Source organism: Vulpes vulpes, chromosome 6 (assembly GCF_048418805.1).
Source record: "Vulpes vulpes isolate BD-2025 chromosome 6, VulVul3, whole genome shotgun sequence".
Lineage (NCBI taxonomy): Eukaryota > Metazoa > Chordata > Mammalia > Carnivora > Canidae > Vulpes > Vulpes vulpes.
Genome location: NC_132785.1, coordinates 2,753,034 through 2,772,230, shown reverse-complemented (window position 1 = coordinate 2,772,230; position 19,197 = coordinate 2,753,034). Strand labels below are relative to the sequence as shown.

The window sequence follows — 19,197 nt, the reverse complement described above, 5'->3', positions numbered from 1 at the left end:
CCCACTGTTGACAATGTTAACTCAAGGCAGACATTAGAAGTTCCCAGCATTTGTCCACATCACTTGGCATCAGGGAAATACAAATCAAAACCACAATGAGATCCCACCTCACACCAGTCAGGATGGCTAAAATTAAGAAGTCAGAAAATGACAAATGTTGGAGAGGATATGGAGAAAGGGGAACCCTCTGATACTGTTGGTGGAAATGCAAGCTGTTGCACCACTCTGGAAAACAGTATGGAGGTTCCTCAAGAAGTTAAAAATAGAGCTACCCTACAACCCAGCAGTTGCACTACTCGGTGTTTACCCCAAAGATACAAATGTAGTGATCCAAAGAGGTACCTGCCCCCCAATGTTTATAGCAGCAATGTCCATAATAGCCGAACTGTGGAAAGAGTTGAGATGTCCATCCACAGATGAATGGATAAAGAAGATGTGGTCTGTTTATACAGTAGAATATTACTCAGCCATCAGAAAGCATGAATACTTACCATTTACGTCGACATGGATGGAACTGGAGGGTATTATGATTAGAGAGATAAGTCATTCAGAGAAAGACAATTATATGATTTCATTCATATGTGGACAAAAGAAACAGTGCAGAGAATCGTAGGAGAGGGAGGGAAAACTGAATGGAAAGTCGTCAGAGAGGGAGAAGAACCATGAGATTCTCTTAACTATAGGAAACAAACTGAGGGTTACTGGAAGGGAGGAGGAGGTAGGTCGAGGAGTTGGGTAGCTGAGTGATGGGTACATGATGCGATGAACACTAGTGTTATACGCAACTGATGAATTAATTAAACCCTATATCTGAAACTAATGATGTGGGATGCCTGGGTGACCCAGTGATTGAGCATCTGCTTTTGGCTCAGGGCATGGTCCCAGAGTCCTGGGATCAAGTCCCGCATCAGGCTCTCTCAAGGAGCCTGCTTCTCCTGAAGCCTGTGTCTCTGCCTCTCTCTCTTTGTGTCTCTCATAAGTAAATAAATAAAATCTTTTTTAAAAAAATGAAACTAATGATGTATTATATTTTGGCTAAATTGAATTTAAATTTTAAAAAACCTGTACAAAGAAATAAAAAAAAAAAAGAGGTTCCTAGCATTTGCACTAAAGGATGATAAAGGACAACTGGCTGGCTGATATATTGTATCAATAGAGTCTTGTGAACATGGTACCAAATCTATTATTAGGAATGTAATAAGAGGTGAAAGAAACTGATTAAGGAAGAGAAACATATTTGAGTATATTTTACAAAGAGTGTAGTAAAATTATCAGGGCTAAACTCTGATTTCTTAAAGGGGTTAATGATTGAAGAACTGGCAGTGCATTTGAGAGAAGTATAAACCTAAAAGCACAACGATTTGTTTCTGTGATATTTGAGGATATTGAAGAATTTCATTGTTAAAGTCCAATAAAGTACTAAGTAATAATTTTATGATATTGTATTTGTAAAATTTGCTAAAATACCCCTTTGCAAATCGAAGTGTCCATGATCTGAATCACAAAATGATGGATAATTTACCAGGGGTCCTCACCTGTCACACTTCTAAGAGTTACTTTGTTTATAAGATTTCTGTGGTCACTAAATCAGATGATATACGTTAAGCTGGGCTATTATTATGATTATGCAATTTTGTGACAATATTTTATCTCAGGTAGAATAATTGCTTTATCATTCATGGTTCTTTCTCCTTACCACATTGTAGTATTGTTTGTAATAAGGTTATGGAAAATTTGCAGTGTTTGTGCAGATGAGTATAAAGTGACATAGGAATCCAGATAATTTGAAGGTACATGAATTCTGCATTTGAAGCTGGACAAAATCTCTCTTTTTTTAAAGATTTTGTTTATTCATGAGAGACAGAGAGAGAGTGTGTCAAAGACATAGGCAGAGGGAGAAGCAGGCTCCCTGAAGGGAGCCCAATGTAGGACTCAATCCCAGCACCCCAGGAACATGCCCTGAGCCTAAGGCAGATGCTCAACCGCTGAGCCACCCGGGCGTTCCATGGACAACATCTCTTGATCAGTTGTCAGAAACCTAGGAGCATGCTTAGAATTCAGGCATGCATCTTTATTACAAAGAGTAGGCTTGGTTTAATCTGTGATGTTGGCAATAGTGAAGTGATTTTCAACAATCTGTGTGTATGTGTGTATAAATTTCTCCTAATCAGCCCACATTTTTTTAGACTTTTAAAAATAATTTTCTTAATTGGTATTAGTGGCATAATTTGAATCCTATAACTTTCTCTGCAGTAACATGAAGGCAGATATTTTTGTCGATTTTGTTTGCTACTCATATAGAGTATACCCGTTACCTAGAACAGAGCCTCACTTGGAATAAGACCTCAATAAATATTTGTCAAATGAATGAATAAATTCCACGTAACTTCTAGTTCTCACTGTTCATTTAATTCATTGAACATGATGTTTATTGAAAACCTATTAGGAGCCACGCTCTAGAGTATAGCATTTAGTAAGACAAGTCAAAATGTTGGCTTTCAGGAAGCTTTTGTTTAGTGGAATAGAAACTGCTCAGCAAACCACTAACCAAGTAACTGCACAAAATAATTTCAGATAGTGACAAGTGCTAGGTAAAAAATAAAATAGATTGATATGGCAGAAAGTATGTGAACATACCCTAGATTTGATGGTCAGGGAAAGTTTTTCTGAAGAGATGACATTTGAGATAATGGAGTAATATGGAGCTAGCCCTCTAAATAAAACCTATGTAGAGATAACTTCCTAGATTTTATAAAATGCATTTTAAAGCCATCCTCTTGCATAATCTCCCAAGGTTCAAGAATCTCCGTGGGGGGAAAAAAGCCCCCAGCCAGAAAATGTGACTAAATTACTTTTTCCTATTGAATTTTTTTCTCTTGGTTATCCTTCACTCTGATTTCTGTGGAAGCTATTTTCTTATCCTCTAGTGTTTCTTGTATTAATTCATTATTTGTTTTTTTTTTTATTTTCCTTAACTCTGCCTTTTCATACTTACTTGGATATTTATTAATTTTCAGTCTTTTCTGTAGAAGTATTTAAAGGTATATGTTTCTTGATAAATACAATTTTGCCTATATTCCAGGGTTTTAACTGAAAATGTTCTAGTTACATTTCACTGCTGTTTATTTTCTATTTTTTTGTTATGATTTATTCCTGAACCCACAAATTACTAAAGACTTTTAAAACTTGAAAATATATTTTTAAATTACTGATTCTAATTTAATTGTATATGGAGTACATGCAATATTGATTCTTTGAAATTTGTTAAGACTTGATTTATGGTGTTCTCTATAGTCCATTCTTTTCATTTTCATGTCAGTTCCATATGTGCTTGAAAAGAATATATATTTTCAAATTATTAGATGCAATATTCTTTACATGGCCATTAAACCAAGATTATTGATGGTGTTGCTAAGATCTTCCATATCCTTGATGATTATTGTATACTTGTTCTGTTAATCACTGAGAAAGGTATTAAAATAGACCACCAAAATTGTGGGTTTGGCATTTTCTCTCTGACTTTTTTGCTTTTTTAAAGATTTTATTTATTCATCTGAGAAGAGCGAGACAGAGAAAGAGCATAAGCAGGGTGAGGGGCAGTGAAAGAGGGAGAAGTAGACTCCCTACTAAGTGGAGCCAGACCATGGGGCTCAATCCCGGGACTCACAGATAACAACCTTAGCCACCCAGGCACCCCCTCTCTGTAACTTTTTTAAATCTAATTTTATTTTCTCTCTTTTTACTATGCAAGCTTAGTCCATCTATATTTATTTTATTAATATATTTGGATTATTTCTAACAATTTATTTTGTGTTTTCCATTCACCCTACTTTTCTTCTTACCTACTTCCCTTGAAGTAAGGGTCTTTCAGTCTGCCTGAAATATTAACCAAGGAGGTGAAAGATCTCTACACTGAAAACTACAAAACGTTAATGAAAGAAATCAAAGAAGACACAAATAAATGGAAAGGTATCCCATGTTTGAGAATTGGAAGAATTAGTGTTGTTAAAATATCCATACTACCTAAAGCCATCTTTAGTTTCACTGCGATCCCTATCAAAATTCCAATGGCATTTTTTATAGAAGAAAAAACACTCTGAAAATGTATATGGAACCACAAAAGACCTTTGAATATCCAAAGCAATCCTGAAAAAGAAGAACGAAGTGGCAGCATCACACTTCCTGATTTCAGGCTGTATTATAAAGCTGTAGTAATCAAACAGTATGATTCTGGCACAAAAACAGAAACATAGACCAGTGGAAGAGAATCAAGAGCCCAGAAGTAAACCCATACATGTATGATCAGCTAACATATGACAAGGGAGCCAAGAACAATGCAGAAAAAACAGTCTCTTCAATAAATGGTGCTGGGACAATTGGATATTCACATGTAAAATAATGAAAATAGACCCTCACCTTAAGCACCACTCACAAAAATTAACTGGAAATGGATCAAAGAGAAAACTACATACAAATTGCTCACTTTGACATTGTTTACAATAATGGAAAAAATTGAAAGCTACCTAAATTCCTTACATTAAGAGAATGGTTAAGTAGTTTATGGTATGGTCATTTGATGAAGTACTTGGAGTGATTAATAGCATGGAAAAGTCTTTTTTTTTTTAATACTAAACTTCAAAAGATACCAAATTGGAGACCTTATATGTATGTTTAAGGGGGGAAATAAAGTCTATGCATAGGGAACAAGATAGGAAATTTATCAAAATGTTAACAGTGTTTAACATGTTTAACATAGGATAAAAGGACTTCGGGTGTTTTTTCCAGTTTTCTGTTTTTCAGATGTGCTAAATCTAGAATGTATGACCTATATAATGAAAAGAAAACTACTTAAAAAGGTGGGATTAATTTAACATAATTTGAAATGTCCTACTAATTCAGGTATGCTCATCTCAAGTTCTACTTATCAGCTTATTCTTTATCTTTAAAAGATGAATCCTTACCAACTATTGGACCAAATATTCTGTGGTTTGACTCCATCTTTGTTTCAGAGTAAAGCTGATTAACTTTCCAGTAAAAGTGTGTCACTGTATTTTTTTATTCCCTTACTTTTGGCTTAAGTCTGACTCTGACCTCCACAAAAGTAAAGTAATACTTTTTTTAACAAATATGTAAAATATGTGTTCCTTCCTATTTTCATAAGGTTATATAGCTCAAATCTGTTCTCCTAGCAACATTTAGTATTTTGTTATACTGATTTGCCCTATTTTGATTGTTATTATTTGCTCTATTTTACTGTTTTGTTTTAATACTTCTTTCTTTCATTTTAAGGTAATTCTGGTACAAGTTAACCCAGGGGAGGCATTTACAATAAGAAGAGAAGATGGACAGTTTCAGTGCATTACAGGTAAGATTACTAATTTGTTATCCTTTGAGATGATAAAAATTTATGATACATAAAAGATTAAATGCTTATGATTTTTCTTCCTTTCTTTCTCACTACCACCCCCACACCTACACACAAACTCTGAATACCTTACAACTTGATTATTCCAATAGCATCCTAATTAGTCTCTTTTCCCTGGTTTCTTAATTAATCTTACATTCCCCTTCTCAAAAATCTATGGTGAATCCAGTTTAGGTTCCTTAGTCTTTTAAAAAAATTATTGTATCTTTTTAGTCTTGCTTTCACTTTCCCTTTAATACTGTGTCCCTTTATCTTGCTAAATTGGCTCAGTCACTGTCTTCTTGAACTGTCTTGTACTTTTTGTACTATTCTTATCTAGAATCTGCCCTTATCTTTACCATCCCTACCCTATCCAAATCCTACCCCACTGCTTCAAGACTGCATTCAGATTTTATCTGTAGAAGAATTTTTGTAATGTCAATAGCCACACACCCCCCACCACATTTATGACAAACAAATATGTTTCCAGATACTACCATATGTCCTTTGGGAGTAAAAGCACCCACAGTGAAGAACCACCACCCTATGTAAAAAGATCACTGACTTTGGTTTTAGAAAACCTGGGTTTAGCGGATCCCTGGGTGGCTCAGCGGTTTAGCGCCTGCCTTTGGCGCAGGGCGCAATCCTGGAGTCCCGGGATCGAGTCCCACGTCGGGCTCCCAGCATGGAGCCTGCTTCTCCCTCCTCCTGTGTCTCTCTGCCTCTCTCTCTCTCTCTCTCTCTCTATGTCTATTTATTTATAAATAAATAAATCTTAAAAAAAAAAAAAAAAGAAAACGAAAACCTGGGTTTAAATCCCAACTCTGCTAACTTACTAGTTAGAACTTTTACTTGTTATTTAGCTTCTATCAGGTACATTTCTCATCAGTAAAATTCCTTTCCTTATGAATAGTATTACATGTCTTAGGATGATTGTGAGGGTTAACTAATATGCATGTCAAGGACTCCAAACCCAACCTGGCACAAACAGTGCACTCAGCAAATGGTGGTGGTGGATGCTGTGGTGGTGTTTAATAGAAAGTGACCGTTACATCCTGTGAAACCCCTAACTAATTTTTGTGCCATTCATTTAACAAGTAACTCTGTGCTTTCTTCTAGTATTTGTTCTAGTTATATTTTTTAAGCTATTTGAATTTTGTATGCTTAACTTGAAATGTTTATTCAGTCTCCAACTAAGTCATAAGCACTTTGAGGGCAGATACCATTTCTTAAATTTCTTTGTATCCCTTTTAGTTCTTGGCCTTCCACATTTTGGGTACCTAATAGTTGTTGCTTTAATTTGAAAAGAGCATGTTACAGCAGCCCAGATGGCTCAGAAGTTTAGCGCCACCTTCAGCCCAGGGTGTGATCCTGGAGACCCTGATAGAGTCCCACGTCAGACTCCCTGCATGGAGCCTGCTTCTCCCCCTACCTGTGTCTCTGCCTCTCTCTCTCTCTCTCTCTCTCTCTGTGTGTGTCTCTCATGAGTAAATAAATAAAATCTTAAAAAAAAAAAAAGAGCATGTTAGAAGTAGAGTGATCGTATGCTTTATCATCCAAACTGTGATACTTCTGAGAGTGAAAGAGGATCTTGGCAACTACTCTGAAACAACTGTTATCAGGCCAAGATTGTCCCAGGTAAACCAGGGTGTATGGTACCCCTCCTTTTTACTTGGATAGTCTAATCTATTCAATCAAAGGAGCAATAGGCCTTAGTCCTTCCAGAGGAGTAATTAGCTCAGTAAAAAACTAAAACTTTTAGTCTGCCATCCAAATCTTATATGCCTTCCATTCTCTAAGTCAATTTAAATCTTCTATGTATCAATTAAGGTAACTTCACACACAAATAGGAAGAGTCCACATATTATGAGCATAAACTGGTAGTAGAATTTAGAAGCAATATAGTAAACTTTGCCTATCTTTACTTGCTAATTAGGTTTTTATAAACTAATTTCATTTTTATACTGGATATCTTTTAGAATGTAAGTTTCTAATAGAGCATACATCTTAGGTTTATTTGTACATTTCTTCAAAATCTTTTCAATAAATACTGTTTATGATGGAAGAATTTTAACTAACATTGGTCTTTTCAAACACATCTGCAAATGAGGATACTCATTACTGTTATAGTATGACTTAAAATACAAAAATCATTAATCGCAGTTGCATAACCAGACTTCGAATTTTAAATAACTTCTATTTTAAAAAGTTAATTTGTAACTATAATTTGTGAATCTCTTCACTTATAAAATCAATTAAACTGATTTTTATGTAGTAATTATCCCTTCAGTCAGGATCAAAAAAGACTAATTTACAATATGCCTATATAGTGTTAACAGTCTCTTAGTAGTAGGAACTGACTACCATGTGAAGTTATTTTTAAGCAGGGACACATTTCTCTGCTTTAGTAGGAAAGGGAGATTCCTCTTTGTATTATAGATTTTAAGAGTGGAGACTTTTAAAAAATTCCTGGGCAGTTTTTAAAAACACAGGATAGCATAAGGGTAAAGGGAACCTGGAAGAAAGTAAAAAACTCCCCTTTTTATGTTTTTGTGGTTTGTTTTTTCAATTAAAAGCCGGGATGAAGGTGGAAGGGGTATTAGTGAACAGGGGACTGGGGTAAAGTTTTTGTAAAGACCAGTGTGCCCTCCCTCCAAACAAGAGAAGACAGGATGAGAAAAGACTAATGACTCCTGGAGCTCATTTTCTCCTTTTCTTTCCCTGTGCTATCACTAGTTTCTGTTATGTGACAGATATCTTCCTGAACTAGTTCTAGAGCTAGGTAAAAGGTGAGAGTAGAAATAGAAGCAGAAGCAGAAGATAAAAAAGAGGAAATCTTAAGGGAGGAAAATCATAAGCCAGTGAAGCTCAGAGTAAAATAGGACCCTTGACTCTAATGCTGTCAAGTTAGGAAAACTTTTCTCTTCACAGCCACTAGACCAAGAAAACCTCTACAGTAAAACCTAAAAAACTTAGATAAATCCAGTGTAAATTAGTAAGCATTTGAATTAAAAACTATTCTTTTTATTTTTATTATCTGTCAAGAATTTATAAAACAAAAAGGTTAACAGAAATCACAAGGAACTTTAGAGATCTAGATGATCCCCTTATTTTATTGGAAGTTCATAATTTCCAATTATGAATAATTTCCAATACCCAAAGAGTATTGGTCAAAGTTCAATATAATAATACTTTTGGGCAGAGTTCAATATAATACTTTTTCTACTATAGCATACTTCTTGGAGAGACAAGTTGTTTTTGTTTTTTCATGAATTTACTAATTGTCTCCTGAGGTATTCAGATGTTGAGGCTTCAAAGAAAACTAAGACACAGTTCCTGCCATTCAAGAACACAAAGTAGTAGGGAAGAAAGGGGGGGAATTAGTAGTTGTATTACAGTATGAAATGAACTACTAGAGTTATGCATAAGGTGTTGTAGAAGCATCTGTGATGCAGAGTGATATGTCATGAAGAAAACCTGTCAAGGAGAAAGTGATGTGTGACCTGTCTTTAAGGAAAATAGCAGTTGGCCAAATGACAAAAGGATCTCAAGGAAGCATTTTAGAAAGGAAACTGTATAAAAGCGACAGAAGGAAAGAATAGCTTGACTTTTTTGAATAACTGCAAACAGATCAGATTTGCAAAAATGTTGTATAAAAGTCTCCATATAGATGGAGATGAATCAGAAAATGTAGACAGATCTTGAAATGACTTGACTGCCATACTAAGAACTTTAACTTTATTGCAAAGGTGAGGAAGAGCCATTGAAGGAGATTATGCTGGAGAGTTAACATCTAGTTTACAGTTTGGTAAGATTAATGTCTTCCTTGCAATAAAATGAAACAAATACTCTTCTAAAGGCAGTGCAGAGCTTCTGTCTTTTCCTTCTACTCCTAAAAAAGAAAAAAAGAAGGAAATAGTTAAGAGCCAGAAACAGGACTTTTTAATATTTGTTTTTCAAAATATGTTTCATATGTTTAATGAAAAGAATGCACTTTGTTCATTGGATTTGATCATTTTTTTATTATTCCATGCCATTTTTTCTGAGTCTTATCCAGAATCTAATGTCTGTCTTCCCTTACTCTTTATCTTATTTCATGTCCTTTTAGATCCTACATTACTCTTAAATATCTAAAAGTATAGTTCCTTGCCTCTTACAACTTTCCAGTTGCCATTCTTCTCATCGGTTAGGTTTATTTATACTGCGTGATTCTGACCCATACCTCATTTTCCCCATCCTAAACCACTATTGCTTTCAGCACAAATGCATTATTTCTTTTGAAATCAGAGTATGATCTTGACTCTTTTTTCTATTAAAAGGTATTTTGAAACTGATCTAACAATTTGATGTTTTTATGTTTTCTTCATGAAATGTTTTGATTTCATTTCAACAGATTATTTTGTATGATGATAGGTATTATGAAAATTAATTCACTCTTGCCTGGTAATTGTATATAAGAAAGTAAAAATTTATTGAAAGAGTAAATCTTCAGGTTTAGTATTAATAAATCTTTGTAATATATGCTAAAGACTGCCCGTCTTAGTCTTGTTTAGTGGGGAAGTATGAAGAATAGAGAATTAGGCAAGGTTTCTGAATTTGGGTTACTGGGAAGGTCCTGGAAGCTTATTTCACAGAGAGTATGACTAGACCCCTTTGTAGAGTTGGCTTTTAATGGTGATAAATTGGTACCTATCCATCAGACATCATCTGTTCTGTGAAGTGTTTGCAAACAAGTTTCAGTTTCTCTTCAGTTTCTCTCCTCTCCTACTTCTGGATGCCCATACAGAAATAATTGAGGGTAGAAATTACATTTTACGTATGTTTGTAGCCCCGGTGCCTTGCATAGCATTCAGCACATATAGAGTATTTAATTAAGTTGAATGAGGAAGAGAAAGAACTAATGTTTCTTGACCATTTTCTGTGTGCCAAGCAAATGGAATGTTTATAGACAATTTTTTCTAAAAACCCTCCTTCCTGAAAGGCATCTATGGCTTGCTTTTTTGTTTTGTTTTATGACTCTTCAAAAAGAATAAATAAGGCCAAAGAATAAGAACTTATTAAATATTTAATGGCTTTGTATTGTTATGGAACTTGTACTTTGGTGTGATTCCATGCTGCTATATGCAAAAGAAAATTATGAAAAAAGCAAAAAGAATATACAAACCAGCTATGCCTAAATAGTTTTTACATCCCTTGGCCCTTCAAATTATATATTTTAGGAAGATAAGCAATGATATTGATGACTGTTTCATTTTATTAAACTAATAGGGGAGTAGTTAAGCACATGGTACCTGGCTTTGAGTTCCAGCTCTATCATATTATTATGTCAGATTATATTAAGTGATTTATTATTTTTACATCTTGTCTTACACTTGTTTGTGTAAATAGGCTGTGTGTTTGTGTTCATCATGTAGAACTTGGAACATAATTAGAGATTATTATTAAATTATACTTTTCTTGGACATACTATTTATATATGCACATTCCTAGAATCCAAGACCTGCATCAGACATATAACCCCTAATTATGCTGATCATGGATTAACCAGATCTACATTTTAATGAAATATTTTGCAACATTGCTTTCACAATTATATTTTAGCAGCAATGAAGACTTTTTATTCTTCATCCAGTCATTCATTATTTGTCATTTAAGACAAAAGTCTGTAAGCTAGCACTCTTTATTTCCTCAAACTTATTTGATGGATTTTCTTATATGTCCTTATAGAAAGATGAAATTTGATCACTAGCCCATTGCCAGTCTAAAGCTTTGTCTTAACATTGTATTCCAGGACTTCATCCTCTAGGGCCTTCTTTGTCTTTCTTTTTGTTTCAGAAATCTTTTTTTTTTCCTTTAAGATATTTATTTGAGAGAGAGAGAGAGAGCATGAGCAGGGGGAGGGATTATGGGAGAGGGAGAAGCAAACTCCCTGCCAAGCAGGAAACCCTACACAGGGCTCAACGCCAGGACCCTGGGATCATGACCTGAGCCGAAGGCAGACACTTAAATGACTGAGCCACCCAGGTACCCCTGTCTTTCTTTAATCAATAGGTTTGACACAATAAATGACATGTTTATAAGATTTTCAGGTGTCAGAAAGGTACCAAGGTACATCTAATAACAATAAATCTCGAGCCTAAGAAATCAGAATATATTGAAATGATAGGTCAAAACCAATAGGATAAAATGTAATAAGAATAAATACAAAGTTTTACATTTTGGTTTGAAATTTAGGTGCACCTGCAATGTATAAATATGTATTAGAGTTCCTTTTTGAAACTGACTTCTGTCTATTAAACACAAAAGAAATTTCTTAAGATAATATTGAGACTCTTCCTCTTCTTTCCTGTATGATGGTTCAGTCTCAAAGCAATTAGGTGGTGCAGAACAATATAAACACTTGTCATAGTTCATAGGGTTGCCATAACTGTATACCAGGGATTAGGGGGCTTATAAACAACAGAAATTTATTTTTCACTATTCTGGAGTCTGGGGAAGTTTGAGGTCAGGGTGCCAGCATGATTTGGTTCTGGTGAGAGCCCTCTTTCAGAGGAAGAAGCAAGGATGCTCTCTGGGTTTTCTTTTTATAAGAGCACTAATCCCATTTTTGAATGCTCCGCTCATGATTTCATCATCACCCAATGGCCTACCTCTGAATACCATCACATTGGATTAGGATTTCAACATACAAACTTTGGAGGAATATATTTAGTCTGTAGCAACACTGCATTGATGTCTGTGGGGTAAGGAGGGAGAGGAGCTGCAGTGCCCCACAGTGGGATGTCAGAGCCTAAATTGGACAAAGAATTCATCATATATGGGAACAGCCTAATTCAGAGAGTCAGAGCCTAGAGTGAGAAGAGAATTCACACAGCAAGGTATCCTGGTAAAGGGACTCAGAGTAGTCTAAGCAGACTGATGAGAGTATCAATAAGAAGGAGTGGCCTGGTGTGAGGTGTAAGAATCTCAGCAGGATAAAGAAGTAAAAAATAAAATGGGGCAGCCCAGTGTAGGGAATTGGTGCCAGAATAAGGTGAGAGTACCTACATGTGAAGGCAATCTGATGTAAGGAGTCACAGCTCAAACAGATCATCTGTGTGGAGGGATAGACTGACATGTGTTGTTGGAGCTTCAGTAGGGTCAGACAATTTACTTGCTGGAGGTGGTCCTTAGGAGAGAGTTAAAGCTCAAGTCAGGTAAAAAACAGACACCTACACAGAGGACAGCCTGCTGCTGAATGTGGAGGGCCTCCACAGAGGGACAGCCTGGCATGGGGTGTCATAGCCCCAGCAGAATGATGAAATGAAAGTGTCCATACAGTAGAGACAGTCATCCAGAAGAGTCAGAGCCCAAGCAGTGTGAGGGCATTCATAGGATAGGAGGGACTTGGTTTGAGGTGTCAGAGTCCAAATGAGGTGAGGAGGATATCTACATGGAAGGTAGGGGATGGGGTCCAGCAAGGAGAATAAGATCCTGAGCATGGTGAGGAGAGTATCTCTCTGGCATGGCAAGATATATGAAAGCCCAAGGAAGTCTCCCTCCACACATGGGACACTCTGGTGTAGAAAATGAGAACCTGAGTGGGGTGAGGAGGGCATCCCCATAGAAGAATATTCTGGAATCTATTTTCAGAGCCCAACTGGGGTAAGAAGGTAGTCCACAATTGTGGACTGAGGGGTAGAATGGTCTCATGTGGGGAGTCAGAACCCAAATGCGATAAAAAGTGGAGCGGGTGGTCCAGGACTGGGTGTTAGAGCTTGTGTCTGATGACATGGAGCCAAGGTGAGAAGGACATCAATGTAGGGGTTGTGGGGGGTAGGGCAGGCTCAACAGGGGGAGTTGGAGCCTTGAGTGGGATAAGGCCATCCATTCTGGGAGACAGAGTGGAGTTAGGACAACCTCTGCCAGGGCAGGAATGGTGGCAGACATAGAAAATTGATTATATACCCAGGGGACTAATCAAAGAAACAGTTATATTAATGATAGCTGGGTATCTTACTATATAAGGAGTTTTAGATGTGAAGAGGGAAGAAATTAGAATGAATCCTGTGGAAACTGAATCTGAAATATCAGACATTCCTGACTCTGGGTAGGGGACAGAGAAAGTACAAGATGAGACTATAGAACATATTATCATTCCAAAAAAGAGAAGTGCTCAAAATGAATGAAGACATGTGTCACGTGTGCTCCATGATAATGATACATTAAGAAGAACATAATCTCACTTCTGTGATATTTCTGCCACAAATACACTATCTGAATCCAAACGCAAAGAAATAATAGACAAACCCAAATCAAGAGACATTCTACAAAATAGCCCATAATCTTCAAAAGTGAAGATTGTAAAAGTCAAGGAAAGACTGAGAAACTGTTCAGGCTGAGTGACTAAAGGAACATGCCAACTAAATGCAACATGTGATTCTGAACTAGATGCTTTTGCCTATTATTAGGACGATTGGTGAATCTTGAATGGTATTTGGAAATTAGATGGTTTATTAGTTTCTTAGGGCTGCCATAAGAAACTGAGTGGGTTAAAACAACAGAAATTTAATGTCTCATAGTTCTAGAGCTAGAAGTCGAAGATCAAGGTGTCAGCAGGATTGATTCCTTCTGAGGGAGAATTCATGCCTCTCCTAGTTGCTGGTGATGACCAGCAATTCTTTTAATTTCTTGGCTTTTAAAGGTATTGCTTTAATCTGTTTCCTTCTCCACATATCATTCTCCCAGTCTCTCTGTGTCTTCATATGGCTGTCTTCTTATAAGGATACCATATTGGATTAAGGGCACACTCTGCTCCAACATGACTTCGTCTTTCATCTTAACTAATTTTAATTTGCAATGACCCCATTCCCAAATTAAGTTGTATTCTGAGGGTAGTGGTACTTAAGCATATCTTTTTTTAGAAGATACAATTCAGTCCATAACAGATAGTAATAAGGTAGCGGTGTTAATTTTCTGGTTTTGACGGTTGTATTGTTATATCAGATAATGTCCTGGTTTATAGGAAATGCATACTAACATACTCTATAACTGATGGGTCATCATGTCAGCATCTTTCTTTCAAATGGTTAGGTAAGAAAGTTCGTGTGTGTGTGTACGTATAAAGATTTTATTTATTTATTCATGAGAGACACAGAGAGGCAGAGACATAGGCAGAGGGAGATGGGACTCGATCCCAGAACCTTGGGATCACAACCTGAGCCAAAGGCAGAAGCTCAACCACTAAGCAACCCAGGTGCCCTAGGAAGAAAGTTCTCTGTGCCAGCTGGACATGCAGCCTTTTTAAAATAAATCTATGATTGTTTCAAATTTTTTGACTATGATTAAGGAAATGATATTCTGTGTCTCTAGAATCTTTGGGAAGACTAAAGAACCAGACTCAAAGCTATGCTTCAGGAACAGTGCCCCCCAAACCATGCTATAAAACCTGTCTGATCAGGAAGGCATCATCAATGCCAAGATTGCACCTGTGTCCTTTCTTTGCTGAGAACACAATATTACTTGCTTACAGCACAGGTGCCACTTGTGCTACCCACCTTCTAGGTTATTAGCACCCGTAGGACCAGTGGTCTTTACCTTGCACCAAGGTGATTCCTCCAGCATACAAAGGAGTTTCATATTCTGTGCACCAAAACAAATGACAGTATCCACTACAGTACAAGAAGGGAAATCTTTATGAATAACACTTGTTTATTTTAGTAGAACTAGAGCTAAGTATGAGTCACATATTGAATCTTGTTTGCAAAATTGAAATCAAACGAAATCTTCCTGCAAAAAAAAAAAAAAATATATATATATATATATATATATATATATATAAAGTTCAAAACAGATGGCATATTATTTTGGTTAAGTAGTATTCTTTTAACATTTTTGAAGTATTGACAGATTGAACCCAGGTGAGTAACCAGGAGAGGGCAGTGTTAAGAAATTATTCTTGTAAAAGACTATAAAAATACTTGAAGGTTGTTTAATCCAGAAGATAGCTATGACTTGAAGATATTGTTCTCTGCACCTTTACAGGGCAAAATTTAGACTAACGGGTGAGAGTTATAGGGAAGCAAATTTTGACAGGGAAGAAATGTCGAAAAATTATGACTCTATAAAAATGGAGTCCTTGATTTATTTTACCTGAGTCCCATCATTGTATGTGCTCGTACACTGTTGAGTGGTATTATGGAAGTAATTCTTGCATAAAAAAGACGATTGAGTGTGTCTTGAGAGATACTGAGAGAAAGACAGAGACACAGGTAGAGGGAGAAGCAGGCTCCCTGTGGGGAGCCTGATTCAGGACTCGATCCTGGGACCCTGGGATTACAACATGAGCCTAAAGCAGATGCTCAACCGCTGAGCCACCCAGGTGTCCCTCCAATATTTATTCCAACTAAAGATTGTTTGATTCCAAAATTACCTGTTAACCAAACTAAGGTCTCTTTAGTTAATTCTGGAAATGAGTACCTTGACTGAGAGTCTTCAGTTTAACAAGTGTGTCTGTGATGGGCATATTTCATGAAGTAGTTGAGCTAATGATGGTTATTGCTCACAACAGACCTATGAACAAGATGCCAACTACTTAATTTATTAATCCTCATTCCTAATGAAATAAACACTTGAAAGAGACACTTCACTTTAACCTTCTGGATTTTATAGGGGCAGGAACAATGATGCTGTGTTAGTCTTGGTACATAAAATCTTATTTAACTAGTGTTCAGGGATTATTAACTTCTTCTATTTGATTTCCTTAATGATAGAAGTTGTCTCTTTTTCATCTCTGTGCTAAAATAATGCCTTTAGGTTAGTAGGCATGCTGTCAATATTTATTGAAAATGACTGCTAAAATATCTTTACATTGGTATACTTGTTTACCTTGTTGACTACTATATACTAAAAATACACTTTCTACTTAGAACTATTTTAGTGCATCAGAGTCTTCACTAGGAGCACCAGTTAAGATTGTAGAGTAACATGGACATGTTAACTTAAGTATGTAAATAGTGAATCAAAGATAATACTGGGATGCTGATGATTTCACCATCCTGGATTTCTGTTTGTTCCCTTAGTATCTGATTCCTAGGTGTAGAAAAGGTGTCCCAAGTGAATTCAAGTTCGTTGAGAGGTATTAACCTTTGCTTTCTCATATCTCACTGTAATTAGGGGAGCCAATAACATACCAGTCTCAGAGTTTGTTGATTCTGAGCCTCTTCACCCCTAGAGTTAGTATGTGACATCAGGCTCTACCTTTGAGTCCTGCTGTTTTCCTTTTTGCTTCCAAGTAGCTGTGAGCAGCTTCTCAGCAGTTACTAATATTTTCTCACCATTGTTGCTACTGATGTTGCTTTCCATTCTGCATGGGAAACCCCAGTAGGGATTTATTTGACCCTTGTTGGTTTCACCGTCACCTCATCCAAGAAGTGATTAGCACCATTGCTCCTGGAGCAGTAATTACAGACACTTTGTTCCCTTTTTTCTTCTCTTGGCTGTTGCTGCTGTTCATCACTGCTTTTCTATCTTCACCCTCTCTCTTCTGCCCTTCATTCTAACTCTTCCTGCCATTATAGGAGTTTTTGAAGTAAGGAAAGGTTAGTCCCAACCAGTAAATACCACTTTGTCTTTCTCTGTGTGTTCTGGGATCATGGTGAGTATAACCAAATGTCTGTCTGTCTTCCTTGCAGTTAGTCTGCTCTTTCATATTTGTTATCTCCTTTGCAGACCATTTTCTAGCAAGTCTCCTGAACTCATCCAGATGACTTTTGAGGTCCTTAATAAATACAGTTTTTATTAAATACTTATAAGCCCTGTATCCCATTAATACCAGCTCTGTTACCCAAGAGTCATTTCTCTGACCTCCAAAAGTTGGGAGTGCCTGGCCTTGTTTTTCTCTGCTTGTCTGAATCTCTTACACTCATCACATCTAATCAAAAGCCCTTTTCTCTCAGGATGTCTTTCTGGGGGAGAGAAGAGGAAGATGGTGTTGTCATGCAAGTAGGACTCCTTGTTGATTTCCTGTGATACAGCTGAAATCCCCAAGACATGTGTATACAAACTGTACCTCAGACCCCATGACTTCTCATTAGATATATTAGGAATTAGGTATTAAAAATATCTCTGTGGGCAGCCTGGGTGGCTCAGCGGTTTAGCGCCGCCTTCAGCCCAGGGCCTGATCCTGGAGACCTGGGATCAAGTCCCACGTCAGGCTCCATGAATGGAGTCTGCTTCTCCCTCTGCCTGTGTCTCTGCCTCTCTCTCTCTCTCTCTCTCCTCTCTGTGTATTCTCATGAATAAATAAATAAAATCTTTTTTAAAAATTTAAAAAATAAAAATACCTCTGAAACTTATTAGAAGTTAAATGTCTATTGTTTTAGATATGGTGCAGTTATTATAAGTAGCAGCATGAAATACTGTACCTATAGCTTTTCTTCCTAAATTCACAACAGTAGAACTTCAAAGAAATAAGTAACAAAGATATGTGAATGAATTAATGGTGCATTGTAAAAGGCACGGGTCTGGGAGTAAGTCAAGCTGGGTTCTAGACCAATGGGTGGAAGTTATAGGAAAACAGATTTAGCTCAGTATGAGGAAGAACTTTGTGATAAACAGAACTGTCAAAAGGGTCAGGACTAATCGGTTCCCATCCATCTTTGTAGGTGGTAATGCATATGCTGGCTCATCACTTGATGATGCTATTAGGAGTTTTAATTTCTTTCAAGTGGATGGTTGGAGTTGATGCCTTTTAAGATTCTTCACAAGTCTAAAATTTTATGATTCTGTAGCTTTGGGAAGATTACTTAAATTCTGGTCATTATTTTACACATATGGGAAATAAGAGTGGGCAAGTGCAGATTTGATTCAATAAGTTTCCACCAGCTCTCAAGTTTGTAGTATTTTTAAGTATGCTAGTAGGCTATATTTTAAATATATTTTAGTAATAGATCAGTATTCTAAGAGTTTTTTTTAATAAGACCACGATTATATTTGGCCCACTGACTTTCCATCACTACAGATCTGACTGAGCTTACCCAAGTTCCTTAGGTTCTACGTAAATTATAAATAACTCAAGTAGAAACCACATGGATTCTTATCCCCATATGAGTAGGCATTATTTTACAACTTAGCAAACTAAACCATGGAAAACTTAGGTCCTTTATATATTACTTAGAAAATCTTTTCTTTTTTTTTTTTAAAAGATTTTATTTAACTATTCATGAGAGACACCCAGAGAGACAGGCAGAGACACAAGCAGAGGGGAGAAGTAGGCTCCCTGCGGGGAACCCGATGCAGGACTCCATCCCAGGACTCCATGGCCTGAGTCAAAGGCAGGAACTCAACCACTGAGCCACCCAATACCCCCTACTTAGAAAATCTTAACCCCCTTAGAAAATGCTCTAAAGCATAGGTAACTATTTTTCATACTGGTAGAAAATCACATTATTACATTAAAGACTTTGCCCTTTATAATCCCTCCCCCCAAATACAAAACATCAGTTCTAGTAGAGAGGCTTAAAATACTAGTTTTGAAACATTAATGGGTCTTGTTTGTGAAAATGAATCATGACAGATCATCCATTCATAAATTCAGCCTATTTTAGGTTGTGTGAATGACTATGACTCATCCTGAGTACATTGTGTAACAGTCCCAGGTTGTCCCTAAAAGCTATTAAGTGCTACTTTTTGAGGGAAACCATATTTATATATGACTTAGTTAAGAGAAAATTGCAACATTTCTGCTAAAAAGGAAAATATAGGCAAATTCAGTTGTCCTCAATTCTTTATGTTCCTAATGAATAAAATCACTG

General features: G+C 36.5%; 1 protein-coding gene across 2 annotated transcripts in view; it reads left to right on the top strand.

Moving 5' to 3' along the window:
* The window catches only part of FNDC3A (fibronectin type III domain containing 3A), a 171,255-nt gene that overhangs the window by 51,499 nt on the left and 100,559 nt on the right, over nucleotides 1–19,197 (top strand). For both annotated transcript variants that reach the window (XM_072760551.1, XM_072760552.1), the window contains exon 3: nucleotides 5,290–5,365. In XM_072760551.1, coding sequence (XP_072616652.1) covers nucleotides 5,290–5,365 — 76 coding nt within the window. The remainder of the gene's footprint in view (nucleotides 1–5,289; nucleotides 5,366–19,197) is intronic.